General features: G+C 38.5%; 1 protein-coding gene across 24 annotated transcripts in view; it reads left to right on the forward strand.

Moving 5' to 3' along the window:
- NRXN1 (neurexin 1) overlaps positions 1–18326 on the forward strand; it is a 1121172-nt gene that overhangs the window by 1085647 nt on the left and 17199 nt on the right. For 15 of the 24 annotated variants that reach the window (XM_060026625.1, XM_060026628.1, XM_060026631.1 and 12 more), the window contains one exon: positions 9385–9472. In XM_060026625.1, the coding sequence (XP_059882608.1) occupies positions 9385–9472 (88 nt within the window). The remainder of the gene's footprint in view (positions 1–9384; positions 9473–18326) is intronic. The other 9 variants (XM_060026644.1, XM_060026633.1, XM_060026632.1 and 6 more) reach the window with 1 other exon arrangement.

The following is an 18326-nucleotide window of genomic DNA, read 5'->3' on the forward strand; positions in this document are numbered from 1 at the left end:
CAGTGTTTGCTACGTGATCTCTTTTTTCTTATTTTCTGTTCATTTAAATGCTCTAGATATAATAGGGCATGATTTAGAGTAAACTCTGGACGCGGGCATAAAATAAATCAAGTTGTCACAATCTTCCAAGTCCCAGGAAAGTGAATAAGGAGGAGAATTTTGAGAGAACTCCAGTAACCCTGCATCTGTGCATTAACTCTCCCGGAGCGCTGACATGGAGAAGAGGGAATCACAGTGCCAGATGTGGATTGGCACTGCCCATCTTGTAGGTTACCAGTGAGACTGAAACATGGGCACTCAATAAGCAATGCTGAAGTGAATCATATTCTGATGTAAAAGAGATCTTCCCAAGAATAGCAACATTTATGTGAGGGGCCAATTGAAGTGAGAGATACAGATCCTATTCAACTGAGGGGACAAGAGGATTTCAAGACATAAAAATGAAATATATTCAGTTGAGTGGATTTTTGGCTGCCCTCTTTAAGCACTCCCCAGAAGTGTTCTTCATATTGTCATGTGAGGAGCAAAACTAATTCTGTATTAGTTGTAATAATAACATATAAACATTGCTGCGTAAGGACTTTCATATTTACAGAGTGCTTTCGCACATATCAAAATGGATCCCCGGGGACTTCCCTGGTGGCACAGTGGTTGGGAATCCGCCTGCCAATGCAGGGGACACGGGTTCGATTCCTGGTCCGGGAAGATCCCACATGACATGGAGCAACTAGGCCCGTGCGCCACAACTGCTGAGCCTGCGCTCTGGAGCCCACGAGCCACAGCTGCTGAGCCCATGTGCCACGGCTGCTGAAACCCGCGGGCCTAGAGCCCATGCTCCGCAACAAGAGAGGCCACTGCAATGAGAAGCGTGCGCACTGCAATGAAGAGTAGCCCCGGCTCTCCGCAACTAAAGAAAGCCCACATGCAGGAATGAAGACCCAACGCAGCCAAAAATAAAAATTAATTAATTAAAAAGACTTTTAAAAAAACATTAATTAAAAAAAATGGATCCCCATAATATCCCTATGAGATAGAGAAGTTATTTTGTCATATACAAATGATTATATATATACATTTAGTCATATATATACATGCATAGTATATATATTTGCCTATATAGTATATCTATTCTTATGTACTGTTGAGAACACAGAAATCATTTCAAGATGATACATATTACTTATGAGATCCAGATTGAGACTTGATATATATTTTTCATTATTGATAAGCATGTAGCAAATTAAACTGAAGTGGTTCAACAGTACAACATTCCAAATATGTATTAAGGAACCAAAGTACTCAACATAAGGAATGAAATAGTCAGATGTGAAAGCTTGGAGTTCCAGTTTAATTATAACCAGCAAGGACTGGAGCTCTTAGTGCATGAACAAAATAACATTATAACATTTAAGCGAGATCACATTTACTCTCAATCACTCCTTGATAGAAACACTCATAGCGGTACTGCTCAGATATTGGCAAGATGCTGGTATAGAACCTTGCATATATTCAACATATGGGTCCAAAAAAAAATCAGGAAACCCACTGTCAACTTCATCAACATCATTTCCAACCACATCCCTAATTCTTGTTGTCCCCGCCTGCAAGCATTGTGTGGGATGGAAGTTCTCACATATCTCCAAGTTGAAGCTCTATCACGGGGACATTGGTCATGGTCCTGCGCAGTAGAAAAGAAGTGTTCTGGATAACTAGCTGCCTGTGGCTCCTTCTGATCAATGAATGGATGTCTAGACTGTACCTGGAGAAACAACAGTATTATTAATTAATGGTCACCTCCACTTACTTATCCCCAAGATGTATTAAGATAATTTGACAAAACCCTAATGATGGTTGTGTGAGAGAGACAAAGCTAAATATCTCATTAGCACTTACGTTGTGAAAACAGAAGTTAATAAGAGAGACCTTGGAAGTTTTCATCAGTGGATTAATGAGAAGAGAGACAAAAGAGTTCCTTGGGTTAATTTTGTAGCCAGCGTGACCTGCACTGTTCTAAGTCAAGGGGAAAAATAGGAAAAGGTTCAATAATCTACATTTTCTTTCTGTCCCCAAGAATTTAGTTCTGCATTTATGTGCAGAGATGAGAGACAAGATGTTTAAGGTCTTTAAAAAAAATAAGAAAAGATTACCACACGTAAATAAAGAACTTTCTGGGTTTACTTCATTTCAAAGTAACTGCAGTTCTGTCAATGTTTGACTTTTTGTAACTGGAGTAAAAAATTAAACTCTAGCATTCATTTTGTTCCATTTTTAGTGCAACTTAACGTGCTGCCATATCAAGTGGTACAACAGCTGTCTGTGGATATGTCTCCTGATATCTGTGTATGTTTTCTTCATGATAATTTTAGTGGTTACTTATATAAAAGCCAGTACTCTCCTTCGCCACCTTTTAACTTATTTTAAATCTATTTAATTGTGTATCTTTATAATCACATGAAATCCTTTAAAGAACAAAATGGTTTGGGATGGATGGATGGATGAATGGGAGGATGGCTGGGTGAGTGCTGGATGGATGGATAGAAGTCACCCGGGATGAGAGACAATCACAGTCTATTGGAGGTCGGGATAATCTCATAGCTTTGCCATTAATTAGCGGTATAATTGTGGTCAAGCATAAACACTTAAATTTCTAGCTTCGGTTTCCTGATATGTAAAATAAAGACCTTAGACTAATGATCACTAGTGTCTGGCTCAGTACAAGAAGATATATGACTGCTTGACTAAAACATGATTCCATTTCCTAATATGTTAGATGCCAACAATGAAAGCTTGGATTTTGGAGACATGTTGTTGAAACTATCCATCGTTGGCATTTTACAATTATAAAATGTTTTGGCCTCATTACCAATAAGGATTTTCAGTTCAACCTGTGTGACTAATTAGTCCATTCAGTCACAATAGTTAGACTAAAGATTCATATTGACACAGCTAGAAGCCTAGATTTGCATTGTAAACATCTGTCAGTATTTATTTAATTTGGAAATGGCCGAACCCATTTCAGAAAGGGCTTTGTTCAAAAACAAAACACACAGAGAGGGAACACATTCAATCACATGCATATTCTAGTTTCCCTTTCAGCATCTCCACATCACTACCAGCATTCTTTGGCGGTCTTACACTCCCAAGTTCTAATTCATGAGAATCCAAGAGAATAGACATTCCAAATCCTCCCTGAAAATTTAAACTTCACTTTAGCTTTTTCTTTGGCCAGCTCTCCTATTTGCTTTGGCTAAAAATGGAAATGCGGTATGAGCATAGAGGTCATTAGTAGCTCAAAGAAAGATAAGAATTTATCTTTTTTTAAAAAGATAAATTTAATTTCAAGCTTCCTGACACCAGGTTTTTATTTTGCAGGTTTACTCTTTTGCATAACTTTGCAAAAATGTGTTTTTGTTTCATTAAGCAGGAATTCAGTTCATTTCTTCCTCTCATAATTTCCTTTTTCTGTGGCATTATTTCCATATCCCTATCTTCCCCCTTAGAGTTTTTTCCTGTTAGGATGACCACTATCAAATGCATATGAAAATGCATGTTAGAATGAGTAAGATATTTATGACCTCTTTACATGGTGAGTTTTTCTATCCAACTCACTTGCACTGTTCTGAAACCATTGCATACATTTTTTTTTTTTTTTTTTTTTTTTTTTGTGGTACACAGGCCTCTCACTGTTGTGGCCTCTCCCCTTGTGGAGCACAGGCTCCAGACGCGCAGCCTCAGCGGCCATAGCTCATGGGCCCAGCCGCTCCACAGCATGTGGGATCTTCCCAGACCGGGGCACGAACCCATGTCCCCTGCATCGGCAGGCGGACTCTCAACCGCTGCACCACCGGGGAAGCCCCATTGCATACATTTTAAACAGTTAGTAAAATTCTGAAGAAAATTGAATGGCTTTCAAGTCTGTCTTTTTCCCAAGCAGACAGCTGATTTCTGGTCACTTTTTGTAATAACCTAAGGCATCAATTGAGGGGAAAAAAACATTAAAGAAATGTGAAAGCTGGCCGTTTTCAGGGATATTTCAGTTTTGCCCTAAATATTCATGAATGCCAACGTTCAAACATTCAGATTGGGTAAATGAGTGTACAAATGGGTATTTTTTTTGAGCAGGCACTTAACTGTAACACTCAGAATAATAGCACCTCCACCTGCATTCTGCATAAGTGTGTCGTTGGTGAATATTTAATGAAGTAGTAGATATGGGAGCACTGTTAAATTTCAATCAAAATAAGCTATTAGAATTGATTTTGTTATTTGTATTAATGAGTGATTTGTTCTTCTGCTTTAGAATAGAATGGGCACAATAAGTTATTTGCAAGTAGGAATCACGATTTGTGCCTTGTTAGGTAGTGACCATATTTTGTGCCCACCAGAAAATGCTATGAATAGATGAGTGACTGATTTGTTGGTGACTAATTGATCTTCGTATTCTTTGTTACTCATGTGCTGGAGCTAAAATGCATCCTTCATGTATTGGATCTCAGTTTATTATTTTTATTTTTATTAGATTAGTGAGCATGGGACTGATATCTTTATGTGGCATCTGCTACTCAGAGAAACAAATGACAAATAAGAACCAAAAGCTTCACTGAGACAATGGAAACTAGCATGGAATCTATGCAAAGTCTCTAAGTTCCTTCTACATTTTTAATAGGATTAACTAAAATTACCATTTTGACGTATTTGTTTAGTGATTTGATTTGATCAAATTGACCCACTGTTGGGGAATTCTATATATGTATTACAACTGGGTTATTTTTTTGCAGTTTTTCCTTTTGGTGAAAATTGTGACTTCCCCACCTCCTAGAAACTTCTTGCCCCATAAGTTATCAGTGCAATGGTTCAGACCTAGCTTGAGGAATTTGTGTCACTAATTGTGAATCCTGGTATTTTTCTTTTTTCAAGAAAACACATCTAGCAATAAATCTGATAAGGAAGACTATCAGATTCAGTGCTGTGAAAGGCAGACGTCAATGTTCTTTCTCTTCCAGAGCAGCTTCATGTAGACTAAAGTATCAAAACAAGTGTCCGTCAATTAGCCAAACATGTCAGCTAGCACCATACGCCGTCCATCAGTTGTCTCAATCAGCTCAGTATAAATGTCCATCACAGCAGTGAGAGATGAGGCTAAATACTGTTACACGAGTGAGCACCATTGCTTGAGACAATTTTTTTTTTTTTTTTTTTTTTTTTTTTTTTTGCCGTACGCGGGCCTCTCACTGTTGTGGCCTCTCCCGTTGCGGAGCACAGGCTCCGGACGCGCAGGCTCAGCGGCCATGGCTCACGGACCCAGCCGCTCCGCGGCATGTGGGATCTTCCCGGACCGGGGCACGAACCCGCGTCCCCTGCACCGGCAGGCGGACTCTCAACCACTGCACCACCAGGGAAGCCAGAGACAATTATTTTGTTTTTTACATTGTATTTGGATGTATAGCTGGATAGACTGTCGCAGTTTAGAAACAAAGTTTCAATCGAAATTTTAGAGTAAATCAAGAATTTCTTTGTGGGCATCAAATTCATAATGGACATCCGTTTGCACAGTTAGAATATGTTCTTTTTCTCACAAATCAGATTTTTGCTGGTAGAGTTTTCTTGTGGATCTTTTCATCAGAATTTACCCGTCTTCAGCAAAGCTGTTTACCATGAGGAATAAGGTCTAGGAATGCTAGTCTTAGCAAGGATATAATATTACAGACTAAGTTTATCCATCCTCTCATCCTGTCTTTTTAGCACATAGATATGCAATTGTGCTATATTCAAAAAAGTGAATATGCAGCAAATTCTACCATTAAAGGTGGTGGTGGGGAAAAAGGCTCTCTGTAGAGCAGAAATACAAAGAACAAAAATACATCAGTGTTTCTCTACTTTCTAACCCACCAAGTGGTCTCTGCCTAATAACCCTGGACATTAAAAAAAAACTGGTCTAACTTCTTACTGTACATTAAGGACGTCCTTTCTCCCCCATTCTGATTAAATTTTCCTACCCTATACAAGTTGGTGTTTATCCATATGACATGTGAATTAAGTTTCAGTGCCTTTATTTCCTGAATTGTGTGCAAATCATTTTTTTCCCCTAAAGGTAAGGAGACCTAAGTAGTTTCAGTAAACATTCTGAACAAGAACAGACGTTTGCCATGAAAATGTCCACACCACTCTGAATTAGGGACGATCAGCATGCACTTTGACCTGTGAGTGGTTGAATGCACAGTTAGGGACCCTCATCTAAATGGACGGTTATGTAAAGCTAATGCTTTTGCTCCATCACTATTCTGTCTCCTTCAGAAGGTCGTCTCTTTTCTGAAAAAGGTTATAAACATCAGAGAAAAGTATACTGAAGAACAGAATTGATTAATGTGACATATTTGAGTTTCTTCAACAGCATGTCATAGGGAGGCAGTTCCAAACACGGTGAATTAAATTTAAATTACACAGCTTTGGCTAGAAAATTGTTTGGTTAATTTAGCCTCTGAAATGAATCCAATAATAAACTGGATTTTAATTTCTGAGAGAAAAATATGAAAACAATGTGTATTCATTTTATCAGGAAAAGTGCATTAAAAACTAAAATATAGTTGTACAATAGGGTCGAATTTGCACAGTGATATTTTTCCTACTGTAAAAGGCTATAGGAGGTACTGTCTATTGTATGACATCTTTTGTTATTTTAGGAACTGTGTTGTGTGAAAGATGACACTGAGAACATTCTCTAACACTTTCTGTTTGCTGTGGAATTGTTTGGAAAGGCTGTTGAATTTAAATATTAGGTCAACTTTTAAAACAAAATTTAACTTTGCAGCCTAAATAACTTAGTCTGCATGAAACACTACACTGAGCTACACGTTTCTAGTCCGTGAATTTCTTTTAGGAAGCAACCTTTATTATTTATATTCGATGTTTGACTTCTCGTTCAGAATTTGAACCTAGGCAGCAAAAGATGGAAGCTTAGTTCAACAAAGTACCAATAGAGCTACTGTATTTTGATATAAAAGCTAACATGAGATCTAAAGTTAAGAATAATTCACATGTACAACTTCCAGTTTAATGTCTAAAATTATATTACTTATAAATATAGTGCAAAAATATTAAATTGGTGTTCCATTCGTGAAACAACAATACTGTTGGTAATATCACAACTTTTATAAATATTTAAAAGGTGGTCCTATTCTAGGTACTTTTCATGTACTAAGTTAATCTTTACAACAACAGTGACTATGCTCTCCATTTTTTTCAGATGAGAAAAACAAGGTACAGAACAGTTTTTAAGCTTTTAGAGCAGAGTTTCTCAACTTCTGCACTATTGTCGTTTGGGTCAGATCATTCTTTGTTGTGGGAAGGCTGCCACATACGTTTTAGGATTTTTTACCAGCATCCGTGGTGTCCACTCTTTAGACGCCAATAGGAGCTCACCCACTCCCACCTCAACCCAGCCGAGACAACTAAAATATCTCCAGACATTGCCAGATGTCTTCCCAGGTGGAGGAGGGGAGAGGGGGCAACATCACTGCCAGGATGAGAAGAACCAGATTAAAGAATTTATCCACATCCTCCTCCCCCCCTCCACCAAGAACAAAAATTCCTCAAGGAAAATGAAAAATTCTCTTGGAACCATGAAATTAATTTTAAAAATATGCACTGTGGTTTTCAAAAAAAGGTAGCTTTCCACTTGATGTTGGCTTTTAAAAAACAGATTATCAGCTCTGGGGCGAATTGGAACAATTGACATGCCAGACCTCATAATCCAATAACTTGTTATTATCAAGTCAGTTTGGATGTTATCCTGCAAGTTGTGCTCGTGCCAGAAGGAGGCTGGATTCTTGCCTTTTAAAGCTCACTGTACTGAACGATACCTACGTGACTATCACACCAATTGCTAGTGGCTATCACTGGCATTAACAGTTACAATTCCAGGAAAACTGGTATTTGAACTTCTTTTAAAATGACAGCAGCAAAATAAATTAATTCAGTCTCCCAACTGTGTTAGAGGAATTAAAAGCAGAATAACATGAAACCATCTCAAAATACTATTAAATGCTTGCATTTATTTAAAGTTATGTTTTGAAGCACTAGCATCTGGACAAATTCTTTATTCTTGATTAATTAAAGACCTTGTACTTGAAACATTTTTGAGCCTAATTTTGCCACAAATATGCATCATCCCTTGTCTCCACTTTTCAAAATAGCGCAATTCTCTTAACATTTATATATTTATACTTTACCCCCTGACTATTAGACACTCCCTTAATAAAAGTATATCATATATCTGATTTTTCTTTAATTTAAGACCTTTATTATTGTAATTCTACTTTTAAATAAGGACTTCATCCGTGTTGCAGTTCTGAGTATCATCTAGACAATTATAATCTCCTTAATCCTTAGCCGATGTAATGAGATATTTTCCTTCTTGTACCTTGAATTCTCTGTGTATTTCCTTAGCATTAGCCAAATCTGATGCAAACCTTCACAGTTTCCATGCAATATCTGTGCTGAGTTTATTGCTGCTTATAAGCGGCAGTAAAGAACAACCTTTGATGCTCGTAAACGTGTTGATGATGTGGCTAACTGCTAGGTTTTACACACTCTGCTTTTTATTACAGCGATGGTTATCTTCTTTGCTGTAAGTGCAGTGAAGCAACTAGAATGTCAGAAAGAAAACTGTCACCTCTATCCTATTTGCTGTAGAATATCATCCCCCCAATACACTCTTCATTTATTCTAAAACCTTAATGATGGAAAGGACAATGGGGAAACAATACCTGCTCTCTGAATATGACAAAGATGAGAACTTTGTAATGAGTGTGAAAGCTCAACACAGATTTCAAAAAGTACCTTCAATGGACTATATTTGCTTCCCTTTTTGCATCAGTGAAAGATATTCTCTGTTTAATCTGTGTTTCCTAATAAAGACAAGCTATATCTCAAAGATACATCAAATTCTACCTGGTCATGAATATAAAAGCTTATATAGTTGTTCTGCTTTTAGGAAGCCAAGCACAAGTACTGATGCAAGCCTTGTAGCACTCCAGGGCGGTAATAAATTTCACATCATCGTTTCTGCCAGGCTGTTTTAAACCTCTGTCTGCTCCTGTGTGCAGCTTCCCTGGGCAGTTAAATGGATGGGTTTGTACAAGTTGGCTACCACCATTTCCATATCCTCGTGGAAAATAAGCTAGAATCAAGTTTTCACAAATATGCCAATTCTTCCATGAGGGATCTAAACTAAGTTGAAGAATGTAAGCTCTGTGTCCTCGGGAAGGGAAATAATTGAATTTGGTTTCTCGATCTGTCAGGTGGTGTTTTACTAGTCCACGAGACAAGATGAAAAGATCTATTAGGTCCCTTTAAATTAATCTACCGAATTTGTTTCCTTTACAGACCACAGATGACATCCTTGTGGCCTCAGCGGAGTGTCCCAGCGATGACGAGGACATTGACCCCTGTGAGCCGAGCTCAGGTGGGTTAGGTTAGTCGACTTTTTTTCTTACTTTCTTTACTTTACTGTGAATCTTTGTTGCATGCTATAGTCCCTAGAAGATCTTTGCATTTTTGTCTAGAAGTCCACCCTATGAAAAAATGCCTCATTGTGAGATAAGAGCTCTTAGTTTTTGTGTGTGTGTGTGTGTGGTACGAGGGCCTCTCACTGCTGTGGCCTCTCCCATTGCGGAACACAGGCTCCAGACGCGCAGGCTCAGCAGCCATGGCTTACGGGCCCAGCCGCTCCGCGGCATGTGGGATCTTCCCGGACCGGGGCACGAACCCGCGTCCCCTGCATCGACAGGCGGACTCTCAACCACTGCACTACCAGGGAAGCCCAAGAGCTCTCACTTTTTACGTGGGTACATTTCCCCACATCTATTAAAAAAATAATTTTTAAAACAAAACCCACCAAGATGATGTAGTCCAGAAAAAGCAGCGGGGGACAGCACACAAGGCTGGTACCTTACTGTTCACATTCCATTAGCTCATTATATAATTTTCAGTATAACCATATACGGGGATCTTCCTTGGGTCACCCATAATAAAATTATAAAGTTTAAAAATTGCATTGCATTTTGGAAAGTTCTTTGACCTTTCTACTCACAAAAAGTCCCCACCACTCGCTCTGCCAGCAAATTATCTTAAGTGGTAAATTTCTGAATTTCAGAAGTGAGAGTATTGTGGCAATAGCAAAGCAAACAGCAGGTACAGTCAGTCCTTGATTCATTTAATAGAGAAATGTCTGAGTCTTCCAGTGTCTCCCTAAAATGCAAGTTGATGTGTTTTAACTGTAGGTGATGCATAGTTTCTTCTCCTTCTTTGTGATACGGTGAGACTAACACATCAGTACTGCTTTCCTGCAGCCCTGTACCATCAAGCAGTGGCTGTGGACCCTGAAAATGAATGGATCAGAGCCTGGGTTTGATTCCAAATATTCGTAATACCAAGGATTAGGGTCATTTCCATTAGTTTCCTTTGTAAGCAGTGTTTCTTAAAATTCAATAATTGTCTTGTTTAGGTTAACAAAACCATTGAGGTAGATGTGGACTAACCACTATTGGATAACTCATGACCTCTGTAGATGTCACCTATAACCACAGGAGAACTTCATGTCACGGTAAAATAACTAATCTGGGATTCTTGTGAAGAATATCATTCTAATCTACTTGTTCTGATATTTGGATAAAAAATGGTTGAGGATGCATATCTTACATCTCCTTTTGAATAGCACTTCCACCCCTGTCCCCCCACTGATTATAGCTACTTACTCTCAGCACTTAGAGCAGCTACTGAGTGCCAGTGAGGAGCAGAAGCTCAGCTGTCATCTCTCAGCAGGAGAAGGTTTGGGAGGTCCATTCTGGTTGTCTTCTCGTGTTTCTTTCCCTCACCTCCATCCCACATATCAAAATTCTCAGCCTCCAGAGCCATCTTTCATACACAGTTATTAGAAGGTGATCTGATACAATCTGATGATCATGCATTCAATTCCTCCAGTTTCTTGATCTCTACACCATTCCCTTTTGGTTGTCTAGACAGATGTGGTCCCTTCATGATACCATCCTGTCAAAATCCTGCTTTTGTTTTCATTGGTATTCTCATTCTCTCTGTGTTAGTCAAAAAGGAAGAAAAAAAAAAAAGTTACTGCTTTTTTGTCCATGACATCAGTCCATCTATTTGCCTTCTCCCTCCCTCAAATTTCTCCTTTCCCCATTTCTCCTATTCTCACATGCCCAACCATGACTGTCTCTTTCGTAGCTTCTCTAAGATCTTCCAGCATGGATCATTCATAAATGGAGTCTGGTGTTTGTTATACATTGATATGTGTGTGTGTCTATATTTGTATTTACATTTGCTTTTGTTTTCCCCGTTAGCATGAGAACAGTTGATACTTTTTCAGTTTTTTCCACTCTATTAACACAATGCTGAAAACAATATAGGTTCTTACTAATTATAGTACTGGCTGGTTTTCCTCTGGGCTGAATCCTTCTTTTGCTGTTTGAGTGGAGGCTATCGTCCTCTTTACATAGAGTCCTCACTTTGAGTACCTAGGAACTCCAGTGTAAGAAGTCTAATTGCACTTAAAATTGTCACTTTTTTTTCCTTCTTGAGCACAGTTAAATGATCCAGTTCTTCTAACCATTGCTTCTAGGTCTTACTAACCATTCCTTATAGACTAGTTTACTGTCTCTCCCTTTCTCTGGGGACGCCGGCCCTAAGCACAGGATGGTGTGGGTGGGGAGAGAGGAGAGAAAGAAAGAGAAAGATTACTTTTTTTTTTTTTTTTTTTTTTTTTACCATTTTGACATCTCCTCTCTTTAGTCACCTGACTTTGTTAAATATTATAACACCATGGAAAGTGAGGAGCAGCTTGTTAATAACCACACTCCAGATATCCTTTCTGCCTCTTCTCTTTACTAATTTATCGCTTATCTGAAAGAATCGTGTTTACTTTTCTATTTGTTACTTGTTTATTAACATATAGCTTGCATCCCCGCCACGCAAGAAGAACAGCTCCGTGAAGCAGGAACTCTGTTTGCGTTGTTCCACACAAGACTTGTTGCATGAATTTTAATTTTGTTCCACAGCCCCAAAGTCTGCTGTCTGATATACAAGACACAGCAGCTACTGACCCCATCTGATGACAGCTACAACACTCTTGTACCAAGGCTAGTTTAACTCCTCATCCTCAGTGTTTCTTTCCTTACTCTCTAGTTTTCAATTTGTCAATTCCTCTTAAGGCTTAAACTTCAGATTCTGTTTCTTTAATGGCATCTTCCACTGTAGGCTTTTCTTGTGATCTTACCTCCCCTAGATGGTATCTTGATAGTGTAGTCCATGAATGGTTTCCCTTTCTATATTACATTCTGTAAGCGTGATCTCTTTTCTACATTGGATTTTTCTATCCAATTCCCTATAATTTTTTTTCATGCCCAACTTTAATAATTCATGCAGTGTTGCTCTTTCGGCATAATTGGCTCTGTGTGACAACTTCCTGTGAAATTCTTAGTTCATATGATTTTTTTTTTTCCTATTTTCCAACTGTTTTTTTTGCAGTTGAGGAGTCGATTTTTGTCATCCTCTTATAATCTGAATATTGTTTTCTGCTAGGATAGCCCTCCTCTAGGTCTTTGTTTCTTAATGTACTATGTACTTGTTCTCTTAAATAGCTTTTTTCATACTTGCTTTGTGTCTTGAACACAAATATAAAATAACATGATCAAAAATTGCAGTCGCTGATGTTATTAGACTTTGCATACTGTTAGATATATCTCGATAAAAGTTATGGTGGATATCAGCAGGTTGTATTTTGGAAAACTGACTTTTTAGGAAAGTAATACATTGGGTTAAATATTTAGAACTGGCTATGCCTACTATACACTTTTGCTACTCCTTAAGCAAGTGAAAGCAGAGATTTTTGTAAAGAGATGCATAATTACTTTTACAGGTAGATTGCCCAAACCTTCTGTGTATGTCACACTAATGCCTCTCAGTCTCCCTGAATATTTACATATGAAGTTTCTCTAATCACCGTGACCCAAAACTCTTCCAAAAATGATTTCTTCTTCTCTGAAAATGTGCTATGCTTATCACTTAGGTGCTTTCCTAAGGCTATTAATGAATCAAACGGGAAAAATCTGGCATCTTCTTGAACACAAGTAAATTAATACCTTTTATGAAGTGCTTGATAAATTTGAATTGCCATTTAATTCCACCCAGATCTCTTAACGAAGAGGGACATTACATATGTGGTGGGTTGTCAGTTTCACCACTGACTGAATAGTGTTGAGAACTATTGTGCACCCACTGCTCTGTTAAACTCTAGGAGAAAAAATTAGAAACTGCACCTTCAGTCCCATTTTACAAAAGGACATCTTTCATTCTACCCCAGACGCTTTTTCAGCTGTTCTTTCTGAAGAACAGGTTCTTTATCTTTGACATTAAAATATCACCTGTTTTTCAGGTGGTTACAAGAATTAAAACTAATATATGTAAGACGTCTACTGCAATGCCTGGCATAAAGTAGAGCATAAATGGTGGCTTTTCTTTTTCCTAATTCGGTTATATAAAAAGGAATATTTTTCCCTTTTACATAATGCTGTTACTTTTCCCGGCTGAACATTGGTGGGCAATCGATGAAACCACTCAGGCCTCCTGATGGGGGCTGTACATGTTGAAACTAGATCAGGAACAACCCCCCGGGTGGGAACACATGGAACTCAATTATACTTGATTCCAGCCACACTGTCCTGTGTGGTTAGCATCAGATGACAATTTCACATTGGTATAAACAGTGTTTTAGCATATGAGAGGGTGGCTGTTCAATTCAGGAGGTCTAATTGAACCCCAACTCTTAGTCGACAGGTGGAAATCAGAAGCAGCCATTGGTAACTAGGTCACAGGCCAACCTTGCCCTAAAACGCCTGGTTTCAGCTGCCTGGACGTGTGACAAAGTGGATGACTTTTCCTTCACACTTGTTCTCAGAAACACTTGCTCCTTCTGTGCTTTTCCCTCAGCCTAGAGACATGGTTGTTAGATTAAATGAATTAATGTATGGAAAGCATGTTACAGAACAAGGCCTTGCTCATAATAAGTGGTACATGAGTGTTTGCTGTTATTACTATGTGTATTATATAAATATACATATTTTCCAAGACTCCTTTTTTCACAGGAACATAAGTTTTTGTAAGACAGACTGCTTTGATTTATTAATAAATTGACAAAATGGCAACACTACAAACCGCTGAAGTTCCACAGTGACCCTTAATCATGTCAGTACATCTTGATTTTGAGGTCTTCTTCTAAATAGATCCTTTTCTCAAAACTCCTGAAGAAATTTGAAAAGGTGTTTTGTATGTTGATATCTGAGACCTAAATGGAGATGATGACCCTCTTTGGTGTGGGAACTTCTGATGAAAAACTAGTTTGTCATTTGTTACAAAGAGAACAGGATCAGCTTCTTGTTTCCCGGGAGCCCTATTTAGGAAGGACAGTTTCCTCTTAGATGTATAATGCTTGGAATAATATGTCTGTTCTCTTTGTGTATGTGTGTGGGCAGGTGGTAGCTAATAGGATATTGGGCCACTCTCAAATCAGTTAAACCTTTGGCAAAGGAGAAAAAGAAAAGCTCTATTAAATAATTAAAAAACTGGTGTAATTATAGGAGAAGGAAAGGAATGTCATTTGGGGGGGCAAGCTCTTAAACATTAGTTGAACCAATGGGGATGAGGTCATCAGTACAGCCCCTCAGAAAATACTGTTAGTTGCCTGTCAGTTGATCAGGGTTCAGGTTACATGAGTAAAGATAGATCACAATAACAACTAATATTTAGTGAAGATCTGTTCTGTGTTCATCATTGTTCTCAGTACTCTGTAAACATTATTCTATTTCATTATTTGGCCAAACTGAAATATTTTCATAGCTGAGGAGATTCAGAGAGATTAAGTTACTTTTTGTAATATGAGAGAGAGAATATGGTCTCTAGTTTAGGAAAAGTGGGGTTTTAATTTCTTGGAATGCAGAAGGTTGTTCTCTTAGAATTCAGGCACCTCACAAATATAGGATTAATTTTTTAAATGTTCATTTAAATAATTTCCATGGCTGGCATAAATTTAAATTTGATGGCAAAAGGTCCATTACATGTATTACTATTCATTAGGCTAAATTTGCTGCCATTACTCTGCAATTTCATGTGGTTTTCCAGTGTGCTATTTTGAGAAAAGATCAAAGGATTTCTATTGAACTGATCCCATTAACCACATTAGGAATAAAGATATGTATATTGAACTCGGTGCATTTTTTAATTAAATAACTAATCACAGTCACTTAAAGGAATATATTACTTATTAGCTCATATTTGTAGAGCCTGATTAGAAGATAATTTTGTGCTACATTTAAATTGGGGGTACTTATTATGTAATTATTCAAAAGCGAGTTTAATTAGCCTGTAATAGCCAACACATCGCTGTTAACATGGGGAGTTTTGAGGTGCAGCCAACAAAACAGCAGTAATGAGTGCTCCATTTCTGGAAACACCTAGAGCATCTCCTGAGCAGGGTCAGACCAGAGTCAGCGGCGAGGGCCTAGCTAATCATGTAGGTGCAGGACAGGGCATCTGCAGTTTGGGCTCTGATGGGCTAGGTGGCTTTCAGTGTGTGACATGCTGGTGGAAGAACTGCTTTTTTCCATATTAATTCTCCAGACAACTGGAATAAAAATGAAATGCTGTATGGTTAAAATGGAAGAAAGACATTAGACATCATTTGTACTTTTTCCCGTTTTTCTGAGAACAGTAATGGCAAAACAAAAATTACATTGGACAACATCAAACAGACAAGGGAGATCTATTCAAGAGGATTGCAGTAGAAGGAGCCCAAAATGCAGTCCGAGCTCAATTCACTGTGAAAAACAAAACAGACCAAAACTGGAAGGTTTTTAAGAGCTGGGGTAGTGGGATCATAGACCCTAGACCTTCTGCGTTGGCTGACAGGCTTCACCCAAAGGAAGAATAAACCCTTTCCTTCAAATATCTTCAGGACCGAAGGTAGCTTTATAAGTTGGAGTAACACGTACCCGCTCAAGGTAGGCTCCTATTTTCCCCACAGAACTTGGAAGACGGGGAGCTGTCTTCCTTGAAGGTTATATTTCAAAGCGAGGGCTCCTAAGTCCTTGAGAAAAGTAGTCCTGGGTTATAACACTGAAACGAAGCTTTAAAAATATTTACACGTCAGAGGTAGAGAAGGAATTTGGATTTACCAGTTTTCTAAAGTAAATGCTCTAAGGAAAGGGAGACCAGGGCCCTAGAGGCAGGAAGAAGCCTGTCTAAAGTTTGCCCAAGCCTAAGGTCTTGGTCAGTGAAGGCAGTTCCACCTTTTCAGGCAACTGGTTTCCTTTACCAAAATTAGTTCCTACCAGGAGATCAGTAGAAAACAAAATAACAAACAAAAGATGGTTTCCGTTTGTTTTCAGAACACAGCCATTTTTACTTAACGTGAACTATTTTCACCTTTCTATGATTTGATAATTTTTGTTTAACATTATAATGGAGTGAATCATTGTCCCACATTGGAAAAACTTCAAGAGCATTTTGTGAGAATTGTGATATGCAACAGGGAGTGTGTATTAGTTATGATTGTAACTTTGGAGTCAGATAGAACTAGTTCGAGTTGCAGCTCTTCCTGGTCTTGCGGAAGTTCCTTAGCATCCTGTGCCAGTGAACCCATTATCCTAACTTGTAGTGAGGCCCCTCACAAGGCAGACAGATTTCCAGATCTGGGTGGAAAATAGGTATAGTCCCTTTTGCTGTTAAGAGACCCTGGGCTCTATTCACACATGTAAACTAACTGTGCTTGGCCACTTACAGTAATTACTTAGCAAATAAGTGAGTTTGCTGAGTTAGATTAAGCATTTACCTGAAAGTCCACAGGGGCTTCCTTGGTAGTCCAGTGGTTAAGACTCCGCTCTTCCACTTCAGGAGGCATGGGTTAGATCCCTGGTCAGGGAACTAAGATCCCACATGCCACACGGTGCGGTCAAAAAAAATTAAAAAAGGAAAGAAAGTTTTGCAAAAAGTGCATGACTGCTAATGCAGAACCGTCCTACAGTAAGTAACAGAAAAAATCTACTCAGTCATGTGTATACCATAAATTTCTAGGCAGCCTACATATATCCAGCCTTAAAACATTAATAACCTTTCACAAGTCCTTATTAGAAAATGCTAAAATACCATAAGAGCCTTTCTAAAACGTGACGTGTCCTGTTGAGCTTTGGAAGGAGACAGTGAGATACACTACCGTGCTTTGAAGTATTCACCAACCTTGAAGGAAGAAATGCGGCATAGCTTTAGAAAAATAAAGGGTAAGTCTACTTCTTATGGAAACATGAAATGCAGGAAGAGTGAAACCATGTTTTCTTGTAATTTGTGTCCAATATCTGCGCTGATAATGAAATCGGTTTCCTGTGGAGTTTTCTTGGCATTTATTAATTACATTTCCTCAGATGGTATCAGAGGTAAAGCAGCATATTCTGAATACTGCACTACAGGGCATGCTGCCCCCGTGAAGAGCCAGTACACTTTCTTTGTTGGTTCACGTGCTTCAGAGACCAGCAAATGCTACAATAGGCTTTAGTCTGCAGGTCTCATCTCATGTCATCTGACTTGTTGGTCAGATCACTTTCATCATTAGTAGCTCCTTACCCACCCTCAGTATTATAAGAAGCCTGGCATTGGTAATAAGAAAGACAAGAGTACTTTATGAAATTACCAGGTTAAAGAAAAGGATGTATTAAAGATGCCAGTAGAGCCAGAAGCCATCAATTAAATTTAAAAATTTAGTAGAAAGAGAAGGAGCAATGTCACCACCTCTCTGAGCATACTAAAATCTTACATTTCATTGACGAGACTTTGGAAAGCAGACCGAGTTCACATTCCAGTTCAGCCACTTGCTGTGTCATCAGAAGCAAAACATTGAACCTCTGTGTACTTGACCTTTTACATCTGCAAAATGACATGAATGATGTTAAATACTCATGATGTTGTTATGCTGAAAGAGACAATTCATGTAAAGCCCTTAGTGTTGAGTCTGCCACCTAGAAACTTTGATGGTATGACTTAGCTTTTATTAGTAGTACCAGCAGATTAACTGAGGAGTCAACCATATTATAAATGGAAATAAACCTATGGCCACAGGCAAGAAGGGGAAATGTTAGTAATTGGCACTGTGGCATCTACAATAGAAAGCTTTTTAAACTCTTTCTGAATTCTAGCAGCATCAAACTTTTCTCAGTAGCCACTATGAAACTAGTAAGACAAGAGCAGTGCTTCCGTTGGATGAATGTAGG

This window comes from Delphinus delphis, chromosome 12 (genome assembly GCF_949987515.2).
Source record: "Delphinus delphis chromosome 12, mDelDel1.2, whole genome shotgun sequence".
Lineage (NCBI taxonomy): Eukaryota > Metazoa > Chordata > Mammalia > Artiodactyla > Delphinidae > Delphinus > Delphinus delphis.